We start from the raw sequence: 25,126 nt of genomic DNA on the forward strand, positions 1-25,126 counted from the left end.
AGACACCATGGCACGTGGTTACTGCCAAGTCCACAGAAAGCTGAATCTGACTTACCAGGGAGGGAGGCTTTGCTGTCATGGAGTTCATCCCTCACCACAATGCAGCAGACTAAATAACTATCAGTGAATAAATTGATGGCTTTTTCAACATTCACAGTGGGACTGGAGCTGTTCAGGAAGTGCAAGTCACTCTATTTTCGGACAGTCTTCCACTCCATGGGCTAGGGATTGGGCTCCACTTTTTTTTTTTTTTTTTTTTTTGGTCAGAAAGGAGGCCTTTGCGCTATATATAGAGGCCTACAGAATAGCCCTGTGGATGTCACAGGTTCAAGGGTTTGTCACACGAGGAAAAAAAAAAAAAAAAACTCTTCAGCGCGGGCAAGTGTTTTCCTGCACACCCGGGTTCCCACCGTCTCCCCTCTGGGGGGGATCACCTCAGGGGAGGCTCCCCTCAGGGCCACCTCCTCTCAGGAAGGGGCTCCCTTCAGGGCCACCTCCTCTCATGGCCACCTCCCGTCAGGAATGGGCTCCCTTCACCGCCACCTCCTCTCAGGAAGGGGCTCCCCTCAGGGCCGGCTCCCCTCAGGAAGAGGCTCCTCTCATGGCCACCTCCTCTCAGGGCTGGCTCCCCCTAGCACCATCCCATTTCGTCTTTTCCTCTTTTCCTCCTTTCCTCCCTCCCTCCCGCCCCTCAGCGCCTGTGGGCGGGACGAGCGGCTCCGCCCCCGCCCCCGCCCTCGCTGGGTTTTTCCACGAGGCGAACCGCTCCGCCGCGGCACGTAGCGCACGCAGCCATACCCGCCTCTGGCCTGAGGCAGCGGCAGCCAATGGGAGGGCGGTGCAGGGCGGGGATGGCCAATGGGAGAGCGGAGAGGGGCTGAGGCGACCAATGGGGAGCGGGCGGTGGGCGGTTCAACCGCATGGGGCGGGCTATAGCCCGGCGGCTGTGCCGTTGCGCCTTCCCAGTCTGAGGCGAGGCGCTGAGCTGTGTGTTTCGGTTCGGGGCTGGTGGGCCAAAGGTGAGTGTAGCGGCGCGGCCTTTCGGCCCGCTGGCTCCTGCGTAGCCTTAGTGGCTCAGCCCTCCTTTCCCGCAGTTGTACGCGGGGTGAGATGTCCCAGAGAGCTGCGGTTTCGCGTCTCCCTCCTCAAAGCCTCTCCCCCAGGAGCCGCTGCCGCCCCCGTGAGATGGGGCTGTGAGATAGGGCTGCAGCGGCCTTGCCTGAGGGTCAGGCCGGCTCCAGGTGGTCTCTGAGGGGGTGTTGGACATTGTGGGGGTGCTAACGGGCGCATCGTGGGGGCGGGGGGAGGCCTGCGCCGGACCGGGCCCCATCAGTGTGGGAGGTGGGGGGGTGGGGGTGGGAGTGTGTAAGGGGTAAAATCCCCTGGGGACCTCGGCGGGTCAAGGCTTCTTGAAAAGACGGAGTTTAACGTCTCTCTCTTAATCATTAACAGCCACTCTGGGATTGCGTTTCGTGATTTGGACCTTCCCCTCTGTAGTGGCGGTGGATGTCCTTCAGCTTTGCATCTCAAATATTTAACGTTTGATTTCAGCACTCAAACCCGTGGGCCTTAGGTCTCTTCCCCAGTGGGGTTAATTAATACTTATTATCTCAAGGCAGCATTTGTAGGGGAGTAGCACCTGACAGCTTGACGTGCATCTCTGGATGTCAGTGTGTGGAAACAATTAACTGCCTTTTAACCAGTTCACCTCGTGCAGGGTTGCCTGAGAGGATCTTGGTCTTTGTCCTGTTCCGTTACTTGGCTGCTGAGTCACAGGGCAGGACTGGGACTTTCTGAGCCTGGCAGGAAGCAGTGAAGTTCTTCATCCAAACCCACAGATTGGGGCAATGCATTTTCAGGCTTCCATCTTAGAGAACCTGAAGAGAAAGTAGTTCAACATGTCTGTGACCTATTCCCTGCTAGGCATTACTTAAAACGTGTTGCATCATGTTGCAGAGCATAGAGGTGAATACCACGTGGAAGGAATAGGACTGGAAGATGCCCTCATTGGTCCATATTTGTCCTGGTTTTAGGAGGGCTTCATCAGTAGGATTGGTAAGATACAGTATTTTTAGGAGGGCTGCAGCAATAGGTCACAGGTCCAAGGAGTAGTAAGCTTTTTTCAGAGTGGCAATAGTATGAGATTTGCAGTCTTACAGAAGCTTTAATTTTAATGTAAATTTGCAGTTCTGTAATAAGGCACTAACTGGGATAGTTCTTTCTGTGGCCAAATCTATTCAGAAAGTCTTGACTCTGTCTTGGCTTGAGAGAAATGTGGCTGTGAAATAGTTCACAACTACAGCTTTTGGTGATACAGTTGGCTGCAAACAAAATATCTGGAAATAATTTCAAGTTGGAGTAGTCCTTAGGTGTTAGGAGTACTGCATTCCCTGTGCAGAGCAGAGGGTCAGAGCAAGGAATAAGTGTGATTTCTTGGATTTCAGTTGATAATGAGCTAGTACTCAGGACTGGCAGTGGTGCAGTGGGCAGTAACTTAGTCTCAATTTGGATAATAATGTGTGTTCCTGAGAAGTCCAGGAAATTTGCTGTGTCCTTTCCTAAAGGGAGACACTGACCTTGCCAGCAGATAATACTATAAAAAAGGTTTAAGGCAAAGCATGCATTAAGCACTGCTCTGGCATTTGTGTGTGTTTGAATAGCTCTATCACTGTGTACAAAGGTCTGGGGAAGGTGGTGCTATCTTTTGAACTTTTGCAGTCAGTATTTCCACACCTAGATGTGTGCATGGGATGACTCTTACTTTCTGTACTTCGTGTATTCTCTTTCAAAATACGTGATTCATGGCTTTTGGTGAGCAAAGCAGCATCAGATTTTTACCTGGGAATAGCTCAGTGGGAAAACTGTTTCTTAAAGACAAGAGTGAGGGGAGGGGGTGAAAAATGAGCCAAAAAAAAAAAAAAGGTGTGAAGAATTTCAGGAATGGTGCAGTGCTATGAAATGCCTCCCTCTAAAGAAAAGACAGACTGCTGGAGAGGTCACTTGTCAAGGACACTTGAGTCATGTCACACCTGGCAGACACTGCCTGAAATGCCACCTTTGTGAAGGTGACCAATCACAGTTTCCTCCAAGCTGGCTGTCCTTTCAAAGAATGAGGCACTGAATGTCACAAAGCTGTGGTTCTTGAAAATGAAAGTAAAGCATAGCAGGTGCCAGCTCAGAATGTCCTTTCTAGATAAATAGGAAATTCTTCCTGTTCAGCACTGCTCAGTGCAGGTGCAGGGAGATAGGTGTTGGCATGGCTGGGACTGATAACTGGTGAGTTGCAGGGATTTATTTCTAGCTTGTGTCATTTACTGATTAAGTAGTGGCAGCATGAAGGCCATCTTGAACCAAGTTGTTTTGCCTCCTAGGTTATTCGTATCATCTGTCAGCATGTGAGTCTTTGTAAAGCAGGCAGTAACTACAATTTTTGAGCTGCTTTACGCAATATAATTCTTGGAGGCAGGACAGCTGGAGGGGACACAGTATTTTTAAGGTCTTTTTGTTTTTGTTAACTTTGCAGTAACTGCAGAGAATTCATGACCATTTCTGTAAACAGGGTTACCACCCACACTGGCTTGCCAAAAGACTGGCTTCCAGATAGTTCTGCTTCTGAGGCTGAGCTTTCTTCTCTGCAGATGAGCTGGGTTTGGTGCCAGGCAATGTTGTACAGGCGTTTGTATGACTTGATTTTTAAAATGTAGCTGAGCTTACGTAAGGGATTTCTTACTGCACTTATCTTAAGAAAAATGTGTATAGATCTGTGAAAAGGAAGAAAAAGGAAGTATTAAAAAGATTGTCATGATTTCTCTTCCTTGTAAGAGGAAAAGCTATTTCTGTAAATACTCAAGATGGGTTGTAACTCTTAATGCAAGTTTTTAATTAGATATGTAACTGTTTCTATTTCAAGATGGGTCACATTTGGCTCTGAACAGCTGTGCTTACTAAGGACGGTTGCACTGTAGTCTTTTATCATAGGTTGTATGTTGAACAGTTAGACACCCCAACCAAGGTGGGAAGAACATTTGAAAAACAGAAGCCTTGTTTCTGGAGGTATCTAAAGGAATGTCACCTCACCAAATAAGAGCAGACAAGCAATCCAAATAGAGCAATTTGCTACTACTAGTTAGATTCTTTTAAAAACTGTGATCTAATTGCTGTTGCTGAAAGTTGAGATGAATCACTGAACTGGAGTGCTGCAATCAATGGTTATTAACTGTTCAGGAGGGGCAGGCAGGTGTGTGGGTTGCCCTTTGGTTTTTAAAAAAAAAAAAAGGCTTATTGCTCAGAGCCATGTTTTGAATAATATTGATTAACAGTTTCAAACTGAAAATAGCTGAAAGAGGGTAGCTTCAGTTTGGATATTGGGAAGAAATTTTTCATAAGAGCAATAAAACCCTGGAAGAGGGCCCCCAGAGAAGTTGTGGATGCCCATCACTGGAAGTGTTCAAAGTCAGGTTGGATGGAGTTTTGAGCAACCCAAGCCTACTGAAAGATGTCCCTGACCATGGCACAGGGATCGAACTAGGTAATTTTCAAGATCCCTTTCTACACAAATCATTCTATAATTAATGCAAAATTTTTCTTTGCAGGTGTTAAAGATGTCCATCCTTAAGATCCAGGCTCGTGAAATCTTTGACTCTCGTGGGAATCCCACTGTTGAGGTAGACCTCCATACTAACAAAGGTGAGTCCATAGATGTAGATGTTTATTACTGTTTTGTATCTGATAGTGCTGAAGAGGCAGTCAAAAGAATACCAGTTTTCCTGTTCCAGCAGTGGAATTGTGCTTAGTCTTTCCTCCAAGCATACAACATGTTACAGAGCTTGCTATTGGACTTCCAGGAAATCCTCTACCCTGCTCTAATGGGATGAATTTGCTGAGCTCAAGGTCTTAGCCTGGACAATGAAGGGTTTTTTTGAAGTGTGACTTCTCACAGTCTAAATTGTGCAAGTGTTAATCCAAGCCTGCCTTCCCTGCCCTGACCATAAACTGGGATAGCATTTGCAAACTCAGTTACCAAAGCCAAGTTCCTGTCCTTTAGTGGTTGCTAATCACACCTTAGTTTTCAGTGTTCCCTGAGCTCTGTGTGACTGCACTTAATTCTTGATTTGTCTAGCAGTCACTTTATATAATGAAACAGTCTTCTGCTGCAGAGTTGAACAGTGGGTAATGGGTTGTTCTGTGCATAAGTATGCAGGCATGACTAAACAACTTGCTTAATTGGGTTTTTACTTATAACATCTTATTTTTAATTATTGTAGGACTTTTCCCTTGGTTTGTTAGTTGTTCATTGCACAGCTGATAGGATCTGACAAAGGCATTGTGCAAACACACAGCAGTATGGTTTGCTGGAATGAGCAAACACAATAGTTGTAATAAACAAACAAAATAGCTGATTTTTCTGCCTCAAAAGATTAATGCAGTCATTTAATGAGATTGCCCTTACTAAGCTCTTTGCTGTAGCAGGATAAGGGCAAGACTGGAGACTGAAGCTGGCATCTTGAACCTCAGGCAGAACAATGCTCAGAAACTTCAGCATCTTGGCTGAAAGAATGGGCTGGCTGGGTGGTTGTCCTGTTGTCAGAGGAGTTCAGAACTCACATTACCAAAAGAGGCCTCCTGGTTGTCCCTTGTATGTCATACCTTAGAAGAATCTAAGTTTGTCATCCAGACTGAGGTCAAAAGTAGATTCGGTGAATAAAGACATTTTTTGGAAGGGGAATGGGTGACTTTCTGAACTTAAACACTTGAAATGAATAGTGGCAGAGAATGAGGGAGTTGGGTTTGTGTTGATCAGTGAGTGGGACACTCATAGATATTTTGCAGGATCCCTGTGAGCAGAGCTGCTGTTTAGAGATCAATTCTGTTACCTCTGGGGATGGAAGTATGTGGTAGGTTGGGATTGTGTATAGATGAAGAACGTTTTCTGGGTTGGAACGTGCTAAGACAGTTTTGTCTCTGTTGTGAACAGGTCTGTTCAGAGCTGCTGTTCCCAGTGGTGCCTCAACTGGGATCTATGAAGCTCTGGAGCTTCGTGACAATGACAAGACACGCTATCTGGGGAAAGGTAAACCTGACTCCTGACACCCAGCTTGGCCTATTGCAGTGGCTGTGTTGCTGCATATGTTCGCTCCAGATTGTATTAGAGGACACACAGTGCCATCCATATTATGCACAAGCAAGCAAACATGGTGGAGATGAGCAGTAAGAGTTCAGCAGTGCATGCTGCACATAGGCTGTGTGGCTGGGGCTGAGGTGTAGCACAGCCTGCTGGGAGTTCCAGGGGACAATGCAGAGTGAGACTGCTTTCAGCAGTGCTGCAGGTGACTCTGCTGCCATGGGTGGCTGCATGAAGCTCAGGCAGGGCCATGAGGTGATCATGTCTCTAGTACAGTATGCCCAGACATAGTGTGTTATGCCACTCCTGGTGCCCTGCATGTTGGAGTCCAGAGCGCTTTAGCAGTATGTTGGAAAAGCATCTCAACCACCTGCTCCTAAGGGCTTGGTGTTACTGCAGCTCGTCACAAGTTCTCTTCACTAACCAAATTTTCAAAGAACTGTAAAATGTATCTGCTTTGGCACTGTAGACTCCTTAGATCCCAGCATGTTAAATCCTGTTAAAACCTGAGGTTTAGGCCAGCTGCTGACCACAGCTAACATGCAGTTTTACACTGGTAATCATGGAAGATGCTTTTGTTTTGGACTGCACAATAGCTAAAGCTTAGCTCAGTTTTTTTGTCTTTTATTATTGATAGCCAGGATACGTAAGTTTGTGTTAGTGGTGTGATATTTTATTTGTCTGGGGACTGATTGTTCTGAAAGGAAACACAGGAAGTCACCAACGTGGCTTGGAAACAAGTATGGGGGAAAATAAATATCCATATGTCGTTACCTAGTAAAGATTCTGATAGTAATTTCAAGTACTCTGAAAGCTTAGATAGTCAGTACTCCTTTCTAGCTGGCTGCTGTAAAAGCATTTGTGATGCCTTCCAAGTAAAAGCAATCAACTTTTGGCTGGGAGAGTTACTTGTCTTCAAACTTTTCTGCCAGTTGGGTGAAAGAAAGCAGATATTTTGTGCCTCAGTACTTCTCAGTAACTTCTGAGTTGAACTTGGAAAGCCTTTGACAAGATTTATGCTCTAACAAAGAGTAAACTCCTACATGTCTGGGTATTGCAAAGAGCTTATGCTGTTTACCTGAGGTATTTTTCCCTGAGGAGAGTAAATGTGCTTACCTCAGTGTGCTAAATGTGTGTGTGTATAGACATGTTAAATCTGATCCTGTAGGCAGTTCTTTGTGGTGCTTAACCAGAGAGTAGTCTGAGCTTCCTCAATAGGCTATTGCAGCTGAAAGTTTTTGTCAGCTGCGGGGAATAACATGAGTTATGAAAAAATCATCAAGTGGGATACACTTAATTAGCAGTTACCTATTCTGAAGCTTACACTGTACATGGATGACAGTATTCCTTAGGCTAATATTGGTATTTGGCCAATGATGGTCTCTGCTTATGGGGCAGAAGCAAGGTCTGCTGGTTAATGCGGTGGGGAGTCAATGTAGATTAAAAGGATGGCGCTGTGTTCATGGTTTATTCCTTGCCCAAAGCAAAAGCAGACAATCCATTTCTGTGCCTGCATCCAGGTACAGAGACAGTGTACTTCAGCATTGTACCAAGTGCAAAATGTGCTAAGGTGATCGTTTAGCTGTTACACAGTGGTGGCAGATAGTGAAATGCCTGAGGTACTGCATGCTTAACTTCTGGGAAGCCTTTTTCTTTCCCCTTACTCATCCATTCTATGGATGGATATGAGCAGCCTATCCTAAAGCCTTTCCTAAATGCTGTTACTCAGCCACTTGAGGTCTGGGTCCTCAGTGGTGATTGTGATAGTATGGCAATACTCCATCCAGCCCCAGTGGCTGTTGCAGTTTCCTCTACTCTTTGAGCCCTCCTGTTTCTGCTATTCTGCTCAGTATTGGACACTTGCTAACTTGTAGGTCTGTTTACCTGTTTGTGTCCTTTTCTCATGCTTGCATGACTGCCACTGTTTTTAGCTGTGGGTCTTCATCTCTTCCTTGATTCTCTTGTCCATTTCGCTTCTGTCAGGTGTATCCAGAGCTGTTAAATATGTTAACGAGTTCCTGGGGACAGCATTATGTACACAGGTAATGGATGTGCTTTCAGTGCAACCTTGTCACTTGGATGAATTTCTCCAGTGCATGGTCTTGCAAACTAACATTGCAGCAGGCATTCCTAGATGATGCTTACTTCATGCAACGTCCATTCAGTTGAGGTGACCTCTGTTCAGTGTTCAGATTTGGCTGTAAACTCAGGTTGGATTGGGGTTTGAACAGCATGAGGTGGTATTCTGAGATTTGATTGTTACTGAGATCATCTATTAACACCTGCAGAGCTGCTGTGGTTGACCAGTGTCTGATTTGCTTGTTCCTTACAGGTGTCTCAAAAGCTGTTGAGCACATCAATAAAACAATTGCACCTGCACTGATTAGCAAGGTAGGAGCAATCTGTCTTCTGCTAACATCAGTTCATGTCAGTCCAGTGTCTCCTAACTGATGGGTTTTCTTGCTAGAGACAGTTGCAGGAACTGTATTACGTGGTAGGGAGTGTATGGGAGTGCATGTGAACAAACTGACCTACAGTAATTGCTTTACTTAATGACTGCATATCTAACAATTAAATAACTCTAGCAACCTACTGTTGCAGTGTGCAGAAATCCTTAAGCACCTGGGAGCTTCAGTAGTGTGTAGTTAAGATACAAACTGCTTTATGCTTCGAAGGGTGGCTGAATAATAGGGAGGGACTGGGTTTTATTCAAGCTGCCTAATTTGGAAAGGAATCTTAGTGGATATGAATCTGTCAGCCTTGGTCTGCTGGACATGACCAGAAGATGCTGCAGTGTGGTAATGACAAGATCTAATCTCTTTAGCTGTTGCTAGTTGCCCTTGGACAGTTACTGGTGCCTGCCAGGGACATAAAAATGCAGGGGGTGGGTGAGAATTATCCAAGCAATGTTTGGGATCAAGCAGTGTTTTTCTTGCTTCTCTCTGCAGAAACTCAGCGTTGTGGAGCAAGAAAAGATTGACAAACTGATGCTGGAAATGGATGGATCAGAGAACAAATGTAAGTGGGCTGTTCGTTTCAGTGAGGTGTGAAAAGATGAAGATTGGTGTATAGGTTTCTCTCTTACATTACCAGAAACAATGGTCAGTGAGTGGCATATGTTGCACATGTAGCCAAGATGATAGTGCAGGTATTGCTAAGTCTTTTTCTGACACTTCTGTAAATAATTGCTTCCTATTGCAGCTAAATTTGGTGCCAATGCCATCTTGGGTGTATCTCTGGCTGTATGCAAAGCTGGTGCTGCTGAGAAGGGTGTCCCCCTGTATCGTCACATTGCTGACCTTGCTGGGAATACAGATGTCATTCTTCCAGTTCCAGTAAGTCTTGATAGGGGTAGCTGGAGACTTGATCTGAGCAGGTGTTTCATGATGACTGGTGGGCTTGGATCAAGTTTTTTAGAGACTGGAGAGTCTAAGTTAGCAATTTGCTCTGAGACATTCTAACCTGCCTTTTCTTTTTTTTTTTTTCTTTTTCTTTTTTTTTCTTTTTTCTTCTTTTTTTTTCTTTTTTTTTTTCTTTTTTTTTTCTTCTCTTTTTTTTTCTTCTCTTTTTTTTTCTTCTCTTTTTTTTTCTTCTCTTTTTTTTTCTTCTCTTTTTTTTTCTTCTCTTTTTTTTTCTTCTCTTTTTTTTTCTTCTCTTTTTTTTTCTTCTCTTTTTTTTTCTTCTCTTTTTTTTTCTTCTCTTTTTTTTTCTTCTCTTTTTTTTTCTTCTCTTTTTTTTTCTTCTCTTTTTTTTTCTTCTCTTTTTTTTTCTTCTCTTTTTTTTTCTTTTCTTTTTTTTCCTTTTCTTTTTATTCTTTTTTTTTTCTTTTTTTTCTTTTTTCTTTTTTTTCTTTTTTTTTCTTTTCTTTTTTTTCCTCTTTTTTTTTTCTTTTTTTTCTTGTTACTCCAAGGCTTTCAATGTGATCAATGGTGGCTCCCATGCAGGCAATAAGCTGGCTATGCAGGAGTTCATGATCCTCCCTGTGGGTGCTGACAGTTTCAAGGAGGCAATGCGCATCGGTGCAGAGGTCTATCACAACCTTAAGAATGTCATCAAGGAGAAATATGGCAAGGATGCAACCAATGTGGGTGATGAGGGTGGCTTTGCCCCCAACATCCTGGAAAATAAAGAAGGTAAGATTAAGCTAAGTGTGAGAAGAGGTGAATGAGAGAGCCAGAGAGTGAAGAACGTACCTGTCCAGTATAAGTGGACATCAGTTTATGCAGCCTGACAGAATGACTTTGATTTGAATGTCTTACTGCTGTTTCATTCCTGTAGAAGCTTAAGAGGATCTTACTCACTTGCAGTTGCAAAGTGGTGTGGAAATGTGTACATGGATTGCAGGTTTCCCCCAAATCAGTAGTCAGTTTAGTGGAGTTTTTGTGCTGACAAAGGAGGAAAACAGTTTGAGCTATGCCTGATCATGTGTAGGAGTGCATGAAGATAAGCCAGTAGAATATGATATAAGATACTCAAGTAGAATGAGAACTCTTAAGTTGCTTGTTGCTTCAAAGCTGTTAATTACATTATTGTTGAAGGTGGCCTCTGAACTGTGTTGGTTTTTATGACACTGCAGGTCCTGAGTATGCAGCAGCTATCAGGAATCGGCAGTCTGCAGCTGCTTAGGAATACTGTCACATGCAGCTGTTGCTAGGTCTGTACCCTAGCACATCAGTGAAGATAGCCTTGAATAACTATTATATTCCAAGGAATATATGTTGCTGGCAGCTGCTGCTTTTGCAGTTTGTACTATGTTATCATCTTAAAACCACACATACGGAAACCCAAACAAAACCATTAAGCTTCCTACTGTAAACAGCCTGGCTGATCCAGCTGCTTGGCTTTGAGTGAGGGCTGATTGGGAGAGCCTTGCTGGTCTCTGCCAAACAGTGTAGCATAGTATGTAGTATCCAGAGACTCCTGCTGAGCAGTTCTGTTCCCTCTTCTGCACAAGAATGTGCATGAGGAGTATGCCAAGTGGGTGCCCTGTGCAGAGGCAGGCTGTGTATCACCCTGCCTGTCAGGGTGTGGATGCTCAGCATTTTCATGATCAACATCTGATCTGGAGCTAAAAGAGATTAAAGTACAGTCACTGCTTCCTGCCCACATGCATAAAGCTGAAAGAGGATGTAGTATCACCTAGTATTAAGTTTTCTGGGCTGACATGCAGTCCAGCCTGAAGAGATTATGGAGATCCCATAATGGTGTCTCCAAGGGCATTGCAAGCTAAAAGCAGTATTAAAGTTATACCTTGTTTCAGTCACTTCAAAAATGGGAGAGTTTAAGAACCTTTTCTCTGCAGCCTTTGGGCTGATGTGGAGATTCTTTGCCAAGTGAATGTTTTATTGGTGATAAATGGACAGCTTTTGGACAGCATAAAAATGCCTTTACTATGTTTCAGCTTTGGAGTTGCTGAAGACTGCTATCAGCAAGGCTGGCTACTCTGAAAAGATTGTCATTGGTATGGATGTGGCTGCCTCAGAGTTCTACCGTGATGGAAAGTATGACCTGGACTTCAAATCCCCTGATAATCCCAGCAGATACATTACTCCTGATCAGCTGGCTGACCTCTACATGGGCTTTGTCAAGAACTACCCCTGTAAGTGGTGTGTCAACAAGAAGTGTGGTGTTAGTGGTGAACACAGGTTGATTACTGAAGGGTTGGGGTGCAGCTTCTTTTATAAGAGAGGGATCAAGAGCAGGACAAGCAGGTAGCCTCTTAGGAGTCTTAGGAATATTCTTTGAGCTGGGTAGTACTTGGCTACAGCATTTTGGTACCACTGCTTTAAAAAAAGACCTTTCAGGGTAACATTGTCTTAAAGCTCCTTGTATCTCTGTATAGTGGTGTCCATTGAAGACCCATTTGACCAGGATGACTGGGCTGCCTGGAAGAAGTTCACTGCCAGTGCTGGCATCCAGGTTGTTGGTGATGATCTGACTGTGACCAATCCCAAGCGTATTGCCAAGGCTGTGGAGGAGAAAGCCTGCAACTGCCTCCTTCTTAAGGTCAACCAGATTGGCTCTGTTACAGAGTCCCTGCAAGCGTAAGTTCTTTTCTTCTTAGCTGTGCCAGGGAAGGAGATCCTCTAATTGAGGGAGATGAATGTATTGAGTGGAGCTAATGGAACAGAAATCTATTGATTGGGCATCTGTGAATTGGTAACTAATAGAGGATAGTGACAAGGAAGCCTGTACCTTTAAGGCCTTAAAGTCTTGAAGGTAAAAGCACATCAAACAACTTCACTGGGTCTAAGCATGTGTAAAAGCAGCTCTTTATCACTATTTTTTCACGTGCTTCTAGCCCCAGCATGAACCTAAGAGTGGGTCCAACCTGCCTAAGCCATCATCACCAGAGCAAAGGCTGAGCATGTGGCAGTGGTGTGGAGCTTTATCTCTTTATCTCTTCTAGGTGCAAGCTTGCCCAGTCCAGTGGCTGGGGTGTGATGGTGAGTCACCGGTCTGGAGAAACAGAAGATACCTTCATTGCTGACCTGGTAGTTGGTCTCTGCACTGGTCAGGTTGGTATCTGCTGTAGATTTGCCTTTTTGTTTGATGAGATAATCTGGTGATGAAGCTGTGCTGCTCAGTAGATGGGCTATGTTCTGATCTAAGGCATGTGGATTTCTTGTTGGGAGTGACCAGGGAACATGGTATCTTGTGTAAACTCACCTTCAACCACTAATGTTAAAAAAATAAACTCCAGTGGGTGTATCAGTGTTTTCTGATCCTAAAGCTGGTAGTAAATGAACATTGCTTGTTGCTCCCAAGTCCTATCCTGTCAGTCTGATGCTGAAATAAAGCTTGTGATTGTGCTTATTACTTTAAACAGAGTTGACCAGGATTGTCTTGGCACCTGTGGCTTTATTTGTGCTGGAGTTCTTCAATATCTCTGATTTCCCTTTCAGATCAAAACTGGTGCCCCTTGCCGATCTGAGCGTCTAGCCAAGTACAACCAGCTGCTGAGGTGAGACTCGGGGGGGGGGGGGGGGGGCGGGTTACGAGGGCATAGCCTGACACAGAAGGAGTGTTCCACTAAGGCATTTGAGGCACACATGGGTCTTTTGTGTCTCAGAGACACTCTGCAGCTTAAGGACATAAACTGACACTGGCAGGGGTGCCTTTGGGCTGGTGCTGTGCTTGCAGAGCTGTCTGTAGGCTGAGTGAGGAGATGGATGGGTGACAATAACAGCCACACTAAAAGGAAATATCACACAGAGCATTCTGTGACACTAGACAGGAGACGTCCTTCTGTTTGCACGGTGCCCTTCCCTTGGGCAAGCATTTAATGTGTTTGAGTGGAGCTGCATGGGATGGGTGGTGCTGACCAGTGCAGCAGTGAATGTGCATGTAACTGAAGTTGCTTGGTGGGAACTGGCTTGTGACTCGGTGGCAAAGTCCAGTGCCAGGTAGATCAGAGGATTTAGCATCATGCCAGCAGCTGTGCTGGTGTGGGAGGTATGCACTCTGCTCACACCCAGTACTCTCTTCCCTTTCCATCAGAATTGAAGAGGAGCTTGGCAGCAAGGCCCGTTTCGCTGGAAGGAACTTCAGGAACCCTCGTGGCAAATAAGCTGTTTGGATCAGCCACCCCCTGTTCTGGTTTAAAGTGTTAGTCATCCACTTAGATAACAATCACCTGTACTAGTAAGATAAGGGCAGCTGAAGGAGAAAGACTGGTTTGCAGGTCCTTTCCCCCTCTAGATGATTACTTCACCTAGTATGTTCAACTCTGATCTGTTATTTGTGATGCTTTGCTTTTGTAGAACAGTCCCTGTTGAGGGGGGGGGGTTGTGTATTAACACCACCCTCTGGGCTCATGACCTTGTGACTTTGAGCATAAACACCTTGGTTTCTTTCTTTGCTTGTCTGGTCTTCAATGTTTGGAGCTCTGTGCATTGCAGCACAGCAAGAGGTACCTGCAAACAGAAATAGTAGTGGTTTTACATGTGATAAATAAAAGCATCAAACAACCTGACAAAGTGTGGCTTTGAGTTCCTTTCGGGGGAGGCTGAGGAGCAGGAATACTGCCTCTCCATAACCGTACTCTGATGTTTGGCTTTAGGGATCAAAAGTTCTGCTGCTGTAACTGGCCACAGAGAGGACTTAAATTCTTTGTGACAAATGGTCAAAGAATTAGCGCTATCTATGTGCCTGCTATCAAGAAGTGGTTTCAAAAATATGTTTAGTAATTGGGAAGGGGGACTAAGAATAGCTTTCTTGCTCTTAGATCTGTTGTGATCCTGCAGGGGAAGAGAAAAAACTTGAAGGTCTTCCTTCACTTAGGAAAGATGGGGTGTATGCTGACAAATGCTGTGATTAACCTTTATCATGCACTGTCAGAGATGTCTGCTTATCAGTCTTGTCAGAGTAATGCTGAAAAAACTCTGGTGATACCCTTGGCATTTAGCAGGAGGCTGAGATGGTGTTAACTATGTTAAAAGTGAATTTGTAACCTCCATCTTGATCTGCTGTTGCTAGCAGCAGGTGGAGTTCAATGGGATCTGACTTGTGGAACAGGAAGAGAAAAAAGGGAAAGCTACGCTTGAAAGTAGTGATTCTAGGAGATGGTGATACTTTCATGTAACATGGTACAAGTGAGATGCTGTGTTCAATTAAAAGCAAAACTGTGTTAACTGCTGCATTTGTTTTATCTTTGCTAATATCACTAATAAAAGGTGTAATTGAAAGATGATCTCATAGCTGCTCTTTAAATTTTGCCCTAGTAGTACTAGGTGCTGAATTTCCCTTGGGGTGGAAAAAAAGACTTGAGGGGATTTCTAGCTATGTGAGAACAGATGGCCAGAAACAAAAGGCTCATGAGCAAATATTTTTATTTCCAAACCCCTTTGTTCTGTTTGGTTTGCAGAGCTGCCAGTTTGGCCAAGAAGGTAAGTGTATGGGTCACCCTCAAGTCAGTGCTTATGTTCTTGGAGATGAGTTCCTTCTCCACTTAGAGGAGGGTTCCTTTTCCTGGAATGTGCCAAGAGATTGTTCAGTGGCTCTGTCACCACTGCTGTTCTCTTGCTCTGTGTCAGAGCAGCATTGTCAGAGCTGGGGAGTGGGGAACAGAGCAGGAATGGTCACCAGGCAGGACAAAGCAAATTCTTGCATAATTGAGGAAGGGGTGGTATAAACCAGTTCTTGTTGCTTATGGTCTTTAGTTTTGTTTTCCCTAATGGCAGATACGTAAGGAAAAATAACTGTTTCTGAATCGCTTCAATGAGTGTTGTGCTGGTCTTTCACTTCAGAAAGCTGAATTACCTCTGTGATAAATGAGGGAAGACCTCCAAGTTTTTTCTCTTCCCTTGCAGGATCACCTGTGGCTATGTTGATGATCCGTGAGGAGCACAGCAGTGCCCCGCTGTGGACATGGGATGTCTTGCGAGTCAATTTTTTCTCTTGAATCTTTAAAATAGCAAGATGGAAACAGCGCATTTAAAGCCAGTGGTGCTGCAGGATACGTGTTATTTCCCTTAAACCTTGGGTTTTAAGGAATATTTTCTGTTCTAGCTTGGGAAAAAAAAAACAACTCAGATTTTATTTGAAAAGCTGCTGGTAGGAAGTACAGAGGGGTAAGACCTGTTACATCCCTGAAGCCTGTACACCAGTGCTCTGCCATCAGAGGGCAAGGGCTCTGAGTGCCTGTGAGGAGAAAGCCAGACTGGAGAGGTGTGAGTTCTGTTGGGAGATGTTAGATCTGCCTAGTACTAGTGTGAGTAAGAGCTGTGAAAGCACTGAGAGGACAGATGATTACAAAGCCTGGCTTTGTTAGTGTCTATTAATGTTTTTTAACTAGAAAGACTCACCTGCTGTTAGCATTTCCAAAACATCTTGTGTCAAGTCTGGAGAAGCTGCAACACCACGAATGCTCCTTAAAAACACCCTACAAACACAGGCACAGCTGACTATGGAAACCAAGCTCCTAACTGGTTCAATAAAACATCCCTTTGTTGGGCAGCTGGCAACTGTTTCTCCTTATGAGATTCTTGTCTCAGGCTCTTCTTCAGGGCTTTACCATAAATACCAAATTTGCCAGCCCAAGCTCAGCATATGGTAAATTCCTCCTAGCACACATATTTGTGTTTTCATAAGGCATTGATCTAAGATGGTTGCACTTCATCCAGATTGGAAACCTGGTGTACTTCTCACACATAGCTGATCTCTGAATCAGACCTGTGAAATGAATAAACCAGCTAATTACACACAAATCCTATCAAGGGATTTTTCTTCTGTCAAAGAGGCAAGCTTGTAATATGTGGAAAAAGGTTTAGGAACCTTTTTAGCAGAACCATGCCAGAAAGCAATAACACAGCTGTTTCTCACCTGGGGTTTCAGAAAGCAAAGTCCAAATTCTCAACCCCCCCTTACCTGGACTTCTGTATTTACACCTGGGGATTTAATAAGCAGTAGAAGGAGATGGGAAATCAGGTCATCAGTTGCCAGAAATTGTAATTAACCCCTAAATGGCAGTCCAGCTCACATGAGTAGGGGCTGGCATAGGGGCTGCTGGACTTGTGTGCAGCAACACAAACCTGGGGGGGAAAGAACCTGGCACCCTGGGCTGAAATCCTATTCAGATGAATAGAATGGTCCCAGCTCTGACAAAAGAGCCTTCTCTTTCTGCTGGTTAATAATCTTGCAAATGAAGCCCAGGTATTAATTCATTGTTGTGCACACCTTGCTCTTTCTCAGCACGTGATGAACAGTTACCCACACAATTACCAGGTCTGTCATGTCTAAATCAGGAAATTGCATGCAAAAATGGTAAGGCTAGAGGATTATTGCTTGGACTCTAAAATCAAAACCTAAAGTCAGATTTTGTTGAACTGTATTATGCCTCCCTACCCCAGTTAGTCAATCCCACAATGTCAGATGCTGTGCACACCTGTCTCATCAAACCAGAGCTAGAGAAAGCTTTCAAGTTAAACCTCAGAGAGTATTTGGGCCAGATCAGCAAGGTGCTTCCAGCTGCAGAGGATCCAGGCTCTACCTAATGAGGCTACAGCATTGAAAGGAGTCACCTGCAAAAGAAGAAAGGAGACCAGAATGGGTAAGTGCTGAAATATGGGGCTGTGGTTTATAGATAAGAATTTAAAGTGTGTTAGAGAAAAGTGAATGACTGGGGACTCTGTGTGTGTGTTTGGAGTGAGGGGAATAAGCGAACAGGGAACAAGATTTGATTGCTGAAAATCAAGACCTAAACCTGCAGTGATGGAAGGGGGGAGAGATATGTCTGCTCCTTAATCAGGGCTTGAATCCTGCTGCACAGCTCCTCACCTTTCTGTACTGTCCCCATGGAGCTCCTGCTCGAAAGCTGTGCTTTATAGCAGTGCAAATGGAGCACAGCCAGTGTCTTTATTACTGTAATAATTTGCAGGGATGGCACTCTTTGGAGCAGAAGGAGGCATCAGCTTAGCAAACACGAACTGGGAGGCTATTCTGAGAATAGCAGGCGGCCTTAAAAGCAGATCTGAAGTAAGAAGCAGGCAGAAGAGATGAGTGATGAGCAGAGAGGAGAGGCAGGCAGCACAGGAGCTATTCAGGTAACAGGATATGTAATGGAGAGATGCGAAGAGCTGGAGTGGGAAAGATCTCCCATTACCCCCTGGCTCTATTTCTAGGTTTGTGAAGGTAACTTTTCTGCTTTGTAGCCCAACCTGCTCTTGGTATTAATTTCCTCTCCCAGAGTTTGTTCTGGACAGGAAGGAATGTTGCCATTCCTCTCTAATGAATGAGAAACGGAATGATTCACTGTTTGCCTTTCTCCCTAGATGTTAGCCCCTGGTAGGGAGTTAGCACCACATTCATGACCTTCACTCTCAGGAACTGAAGCTGTCAGTCCAAGGCATGGTTTCCAATCCTTTGGTTATTTTGAACCACCTGTGGAGCCTTCTCATTTATTTTCTAATATAGTGGACATCAAAACTGGACCCTGTCTTCCAGCAACTGTGTCAAATACAGCAGTACAGCAACCTTCCTAGTTCTGTTTGGTGCAGTCAGCAGCTCTCAGATCACCCACCTGGAGAGGACACCCCTGTCCCCTGAGGACACGGGCCTGACTTGTATCCATAATGTGATGCTGGCTTGGGTGATGATCTGGATTCCTCAGTGTCCATGCTTCATCCTTGTTTACCTTTGTTCCCCAGTCTTCATGTCATTCAGTAATGTGATAAATTACTTTTTTTTTTTTTCCTTAGGTTATTGATTTTTTTAAAAAAGAAAACTACAACTGAAGAGTGGGTTGACCCTATTCTTTTCAGGAACTGCTCAGCTCACTGAAACCTTAAGACTTGTAAGGTAGGAGGTTTAGCTGCCTGTAAAGTGGGTAAGAACAATTTTATACTCACTGCTGGTTTTCTTATTCCTGCTTGTTTATCCCGGGCACACCTCAAGGGACATTTCTAAGCACCCTGTGCAGAAAATGTTTCTGTCTCAGTGCATCCAGCAAGCACCCTGACCATTCCAGGGGAGGCGGTGTCATGCACTGCTTGCCCTGGGCTGCCATGTCCTCTGGTGTCCCCAGGAAGGGACCTTGGCAAGCCATGCCACTTTCCCCTGTCTCTGGAGAGGAAGAAGCAGTGGGAGTGAGCATTCCTTCTGCTCCTTCACAGATGTACAGAGTGCTGTCAGCAGCCTCCTGGGCTGCCAGGGGCTCATCAGCCAGAGGGCAAAAGCCCCCGACTGTGCCCAGGACCAGTAAGAGAGGATGAAAGGAGTGCAGCTGCTGTGTTTTCCCCATTGGAACGAGGATTTTTGGCTTTCCTGCTGCTGTGTAGAATGCAAGGAGACACAAGGGTGGATGGGGGATGCAGGGAGAGAGGATCTCTGCTGGGCAGGCAGCCAGCCCTGCCTGCCCTGCAGCAGCATCTCAGGCAATGGCCTCATGCTCTCTTTCACAGCAGGATTTGTAGAGCTGTGCCAGGCACCAGCTTAGTCCCACCACTCCCTTGGAAAGCTTTTACTACTGTTCTCTTTGTATGGCTGAGCAAAATTATTTCCTTGTAGATATGAGCTGTGGGTGGGTGTGAGAATAAAATGCAAGAACCCTTGCAGCCTGCTCTCTGAGCCCATGGGAACATCACCCCTCCCTGCATCTGTCTCCCTGTCCTGGGAAGTCCAGGTTTGGTCATTTGTACAGTGAGGGAGAGATCCATTTGTGTTCCCTCTCTCAGTCCTCAAGAGGGACTGAAGAGCTATCAGATCTGATGCACTCTAGGTGTGCAAACAAAAGCTGGGAAAGAAAAGCTCCAGGCTGCTGCCCTGATCCTCCATTGACTGATACATTTTACTGCACTGCTTTAAATAAATCCTAACCTTTGGGTTTTATACTCTGTAGTATTCGGGTTCTTCTCTTATCTCCTGCAATAAGCATTGATTGAAAGATGTATAGTGTGGCTTCCGTGAAGTAATAAAATCATTGACAGTGGGAATAGTGGATTTCAGAGTCTACAAGTTTATTTTCCCACCAAAATCCAGAGAGCAGATGTTTCTAGGCATGTACAGCCTGAACCTGCTGTCAGTCCCTAAACAGAAAAGCCTTCTGTCTTTAGGAAGGCAGATAGATTTCTCTGTTAAGAAAGAAAGAAAAAAAAAAAATCTTCTTGCCCAGGTGTTCAGGCTGAAAAGTGCAGGTACAGGTCTGAAGCAGAGTCCCCACACAGGGGCCAGGAGCCTGTGAGCTCTGCCCAGCCCCAGCCTTATTTTCAGAGCTCAGATGTGTTGTTCTATTTCTCTATTGCTCACTTGTCTCACCTGTCCCATGGGACGGATGACACTTTCCAGCAAGGTTGGGAGAATTCATCAGTCGATTTTGTACAGTGCTTTGAAGATAACAAGTGCTGAGGGGGAAAAAAAAGAGACGGTCCTTGAAATGGAAATTTTCCCATTTCCATCACTTTATTTTATCTCCTTTTAAAAAAGTACATTCAAATGTACCATCAAAGGGAGTAGTGTTTGCAACACTGGGAAAAGAGCAGCTACAATGGGGAGGTGGGAGCCAGAAACCTCCTCCTGGAGGAACAGATTTGCAGTGGGAAGGACAAAAATGCAAATCTGAAATCAATCTATCTCTCTCCTTTGAATGCTTTGGCCATTTATAACCGTTTAAAGTGTAGTCAGTCACTGAGGACAAGAAGAGAAGCTTGTAAATCCATTTACTACTTTCTGCACTAAAGGAGAAGCAGTGAATTTATAGTGGAAATGCAGTAAGTGCACAGATGAGGTCTTCCACATTAGCCATAGAGGATGGCTCAAAAATACCAGAGCAAACCTTTGAACAAACAGAAAGCAGGTAGGCCTTGAGATTCAGATGTATCAGACAGCTCTGTGGACTGATCTTCCTCCCACTGCCCTGGCTCTGGGCTTTGATAAAAGGCACAGAGGTGCCTACGCTCCATCTCCTTTTGATTCCCCCTTTGTTTGTAGTCCCATTGTGCTGGCAGGCTTCTTGTCATTCCCCCTGTAACCTTCCCTGCCAGCCTGGGGGTGGAAAGCTGTGTCCAAAAAATGGGGGTTCTTCCCAGAGTAGTGGGATCCAGCCTCCCCAGGCAGCAGGGGTATCAGTAGGTGTTGGGAAGGTCTCCATTCCCCCCATCACCCCTGCTCTCAACTGGTAACTGCTGTGGTCTAGCAGGATCCTTGTCAGACCAAGTGATTCCAGAATTCCTTTTCCTGCTAAGCCAGTGAAAAAAAAACCCACCCAAAGCCCCCAGAGCCTCAGAACCCTTTTTACAATATTCTGCTTAAATGAAAACATTTGTGACCTTATTACTATCCAAAAGCTGGTTTGAGTTGAAAGTAAATTTGGGGTTTTTTTGTTAGATTTATCTGGTAAATAAATCACAGAATGAATTACCTTGTAACCATCCCCAGTTATAATGGGCTACAGAAAGAAGCATCAAGGGGTGCTGCAATTAATCCCACTCATGAGGAAAAGCTGTCATTAGTCATTTGCAGCTTCAGCACTGGTGACTTTCAAGGTGTACAAATCTCTCGTTAGCTACGTTTCATGTTCTGCAGATGGCCATTCTGTCTCCTCACTGCATGCACTGGAACATTCCCAAGCATACACAAACGAGAGAAACAATTGTTAGGGATGACATTTTTTACTCATTTTCAAGGGGATTTTTTTTTTTTTTTTTTTTTTTTTTTTACCTTTGGATGGTGCACATCCTGGGCTTTGATAAATGAGTCTCACTAGGCACTGTGGTAAGCCAACCTCTGCTAATACTCATTATGCAGAACCCACTAGGAAATGGTCTGAGTCAGGGAAATGGAAAAACTTTAAAAGATAAAAAGAAAAAATTTCTTTTATTTTTTTTTTTTTTTCCTGAGGAGTATAATTTATAACACTTTACATTTCTGGGATGTTTTAGAATATTCAAGCCAGAAATTTCAGGGTTTTATGTGCTATGAATATATTCAAAACTTCGTAGCCAAGATCTAATGATTGAGTCATGTGCAAAGATACAGACAAGATACTTTTTTTAGATAAAAGAAAATGTCTTCAAAGGTGCCTTAGGAGCCTCATGTTCAAGAATCTGCAAGAAGCCACCAAGGTGGCAGCTGGGTGTGAATATGTTACCATGGTGCCATGATCTCTGCAGTGGTTGTGTTCTCATCCTATGATAAATAATCAGTCACTTCTTCCTCTTCCAGTGGACCTGCAAACCATCAAGAGAGTCCATCACCACGAGGGTGCTGATCCCGGGGTATTTGTCATTTTAGCCTCCCCATGTTGGTAACTTGTTTCTCCAGCCTGGGAAATGTTGCATCAGATTAATGGTTAACGTGATTCTTTGTAACAGAGTCCGTGCAGCCACTGGTGATTTTGTGTGAACTTGAATGTGTGTGAATATGCTCAAATTGATTTAAATCTCATTTACATTACTTTTGGTTTCACTGCAACCCACATAGCCAGTTTTATACAGACATAACTGTATCAGTGAGGAGTCCACAACCATCCAGTGGATTGTCTTTCAAGCACTATGAGCCTTCCAAAAAGTTCTCCAGTAATATGTGTGAAAGATTTTAAATTCCTGAGATTTCTCTAGCAAACAAAACAGAAAAACCCTCAAAGCAAAGAGTCTTCTGTTAAAGATCTGGTATTCAGATACTACAAAGGGAAAGCAAGAATATAATCCTTTTCTGTGAGTGGAGTTAGGTCATCTGTAAAAGCCTCAGAATATTATCTTCCAAGCTAATCACTGTATTGACATTTGCCTGTTTCATTAGAGCTGGGTTTTTACTGCATTGCTGAGGTTAGAACCTGACTCATCTGTCATGGTCATGACTGGTTTGTAATTTCATGACTGTAGAATCAGTGGAAAAAAAAATCTCCTTCATTTTAACTAGTTGGGTTGAAATGATGTTCACAGCCTTCCCAGGATTGATGGTTTTTGACTTTATCATTCCTGGTTAGGTTTTTTTCCCCTCATAGATTTTTGTGTCATTCAGTTGGCAAAGTGTCTGTCATTAAAACAAAGAACCATGATGTTAAAACATATTTGTAGAGAGAGAATTTCTAAAAGTTAAATGTAACTAAAAGTCCCATACCCTGCCATATGGGTGTCAGAGACAATAGATGCAAGAGCCAAAAAAAAAAAAAAAAAGGAGAAAGAAAGAAAGAAATTTTGTCTAAAGCTATAAAGAAAAAACAATTTAGGCCAGAATGAAGTCTGTTGGCTGTGTAATAAACCTCCATGGCTACTGCCTGAACAGAGAAGTTCATGGTCTCTAATACACTGAGAGTAAACTCTGCGGCTAAAGGAAAAGTGTCAGAAAAGTGTTATGCACATGCAGGAAAGAGATCAGCATCTGAAAGGAGTCCAGAGCTGTCTGTATAATCCTCCTCTACCCAGGGTAAGAATTCTTCTTGCATCATACTAATATATCCAGAAACACTTCATGTCCCTGTTATGCAAATGTGTTTATTTGCTTCAAGACTGTTTCTAAGGTTTGCTGGATGCACTACAGATATTTGTCTCTATCCACATCAGTTGTTGGATTTGGCAGCAAAGTTGTCATGAAATATTTTAATTCTTCACTTATTGATGACCTATGTTGTCTAAAAGTGATTTTCCTTTTGCAGCAGTGCCTGCTTTCTGTTCACTAAGTGGTATTTTGCCACAGATTGGTTTTGTTTCTTTGGGGATTTTTTGGAGTATTTTTCTGTACTTCTCTACAACAAATAACAACAAAGATTTGATATTTCTACGATGCCTTTTGCCTCAGTGTGTGACCAGCAGAACAGCAGCTGAGAGGCAGGACAGGAGCTGGCAGAGCAGCTTGGAGTAGGAGGGCTGTGAGAGTGGGGAAGGTGGGAGAGCAGACAGGAGCAATGCTGGGTGTTTTCTGCTCACCTGAAAGGCACATTGCAGCCTTCAGCGACCACCTGAGAGGGGGCTTTGGGATGAACACCTATGGGTGTAGTACTGCTGGGACTCTGGTGTGCCCCTGTGTGTGGTGAGGACAGAAGCACTTCCAGCTGGCAGCAGGAGCAGCATTTCAGTTCCAGAACACTCAGATAGCAGAAATATTGCTACATCAGATATTTAGAAATATCCAAGGGTAAGGAACAGGATTTTGAGGATTAACATTTTGTGTGTAGATACCTTATGTGGCATGTTGGAATTTAAGTCTCTTTGTGGATTTGGCCAATTAGCCTTTCCCTGCATCAGCAATTTTATACCTCCCAGGAGTGCTGAGGGATAGATGCATGCAACATTGCAAAGATGTCAGAAACTGCCTTGTTAGAGACCTGCTACCTTCTCATATAGACAATCTATATGTATATAAAACATTGTACATGTAGAATACGCCCAGCCATCTCACCATCAATCCCTCTCCACTGGAATGAAAATCTGCAGTCACCAGACAGAGGAGCAACAACCTCCCTCTGCAGGACGGGGGTCTTCCTTGGTCTTCTTTGTGTTTACTAAACCTTGTGCCACTTTAGTTGGTGGAAGATTACAGGATAAACTTTAATCTTGGTTTATTATTGTCTACAGGGAGGGCTGCACCTTTGCCTAAAGAAAAAAGAAAAAGAAAAAAAAAAAAAAAGAGTAATCACCGTCTTCTGCAGGTTAATTTGTACAAATTCCAGGGGGTACACAGATGTTAGTTAACAAATACAGGAGGAAATTCCCAAAAAATATGCTTATTTTGTTTAACAACAAACTACAGCAAGATGCTGTGAGTAAATACTTCTAATCATTGCATGGTGATGTGATCACCAGGAGGTTTGAGGAAGAAGAAAGAGGGAGAGAAAGAGAAAGAGAGGATGTGGAGAATTTTCCCATCACGGAGACAGTGACTGAATAATGCTGAAGGCAAAGCTGCTGCTCTGGCAACTTGTGCAGTTTTTAATGCACACATCCAGAGACCAAGGAACATGAAATTGTAATTAGCAGAGAAAATAGAAGAGATGGAATCAGCCTCTATCAAGGACAGCTTAAGTGTAGCCTCCAAAATGGCTGTGTCAGACATTTAACTGATGTGCCTTTTTAGACACTTATCTAAATTAGTTATTAGAACACAATCAACGCTGTGTCTCAGCCTCTGGTGGCAATGTCCCTGAAGCCAGGCTAGGGATAAATCTGTGCTGTATGTTCAGGGTGAGGAAGTAAATTCCTCTGATGTACAGACCTCAGATCTCCCTGGGTGTGCCTTTCTCTTGAGTGAAACCAGTTCCCATGTCCCCCTGCTAAAGGCAATAATGTTAACAGCATCCAACTTATCAACTCTGATACTAGAATCAGCCATGAGGACAGTTTACAGAGACAGCAAACAGCTGGGGTTATACAAGTGCAATTGAGGGCAAAATCTGTCCTGACATATCCTGGTGCTTTTTGCAAAAAAGAAGATAGAATTCCACATGAAATTTCTCAGATCCCTGGGAAGAATGTGTGACTTGCTTCACAGCCATGTGATTTATTTTCCTGGCCTGTGTTCTGCAGATGGAAGGTGAGGTTAATGTTAAGTAGCAAGCTTGCTCTATTTTTGGCA

General features: G+C 44.1%; 1 protein-coding gene and 1 long non-coding RNA gene across 10 annotated transcripts; both read left to right on the forward strand.

Annotated features, from left to right (window-relative positions):
* The first annotated feature begins 664 nt into the window (after positions 1-664).
* On the forward strand, positions 665-14,100 carry ENO1 (enolase 1). 5 transcript variants are annotated; one of them, XM_071767180.1, is made up of 13 exons: positions 967-1,019; positions 1,957-2,055; positions 4,593-4,686; positions 5,975-6,070; positions 8,454-8,512; positions 9,070-9,139; positions 9,323-9,456; positions 10,032-10,254; positions 11,523-11,720; positions 11,964-12,165; positions 12,531-12,639; positions 13,027-13,085; positions 13,622-14,100. In XM_071767180.1, exons 2-13 carry the CDS (start codon positions 1,999-2,001, stop codon positions 13,689-13,691), a joined length of 1,371 nt encoding a protein of 456 aa, XP_071623281.1. In that variant the 5' UTR covers positions 967-1,019; positions 1,957-1,998; the 3' UTR covers positions 13,692-14,100. The 5 variants fall into 5 exon arrangements, with proteins under 5 accessions (XP_071623283.1, XP_071623281.1, XP_071623282.1 ...); XM_071767181.1 differs by lacking the exon at positions 8,454-8,512 and adding an exon at positions 8,105-8,163 and having other exon boundaries at positions 968-1,019; XM_071767182.1 differs by lacking the exon at positions 1,957-2,055 and having other exon boundaries at positions 665-1,019.
* Positions 14,101-15,097: 997 nt separating this feature from the next.
* On the forward strand, positions 15,098-23,335 carry LOC139806908 (uncharacterized). 5 transcript variants are annotated; one of them, XR_011730391.1, is made up of 3 exons: positions 15,098-18,209; positions 18,319-18,418; positions 18,733-23,335. It is a non-coding gene; the product is annotated as an uncharacterized lncRNA (long non-coding RNA). The 5 variants fall into 5 exon arrangements; XR_011730394.1 differs by having other exon boundaries at positions 21,779-23,335; XR_011730392.1 differs by having other exon boundaries at positions 15,098-17,171; positions 17,499-18,418.
* Positions 23,336-25,126: the final 1,791 nt, after the last annotated feature.

The sequence above is a fragment of the Heliangelus exortis genome, chromosome 23 (genome assembly GCF_036169615.1).
Source record: "Heliangelus exortis chromosome 23, bHelExo1.hap1, whole genome shotgun sequence".
NCBI lineage: Eukaryota > Metazoa > Chordata > Aves > Apodiformes > Trochilidae > Heliangelus > Heliangelus exortis.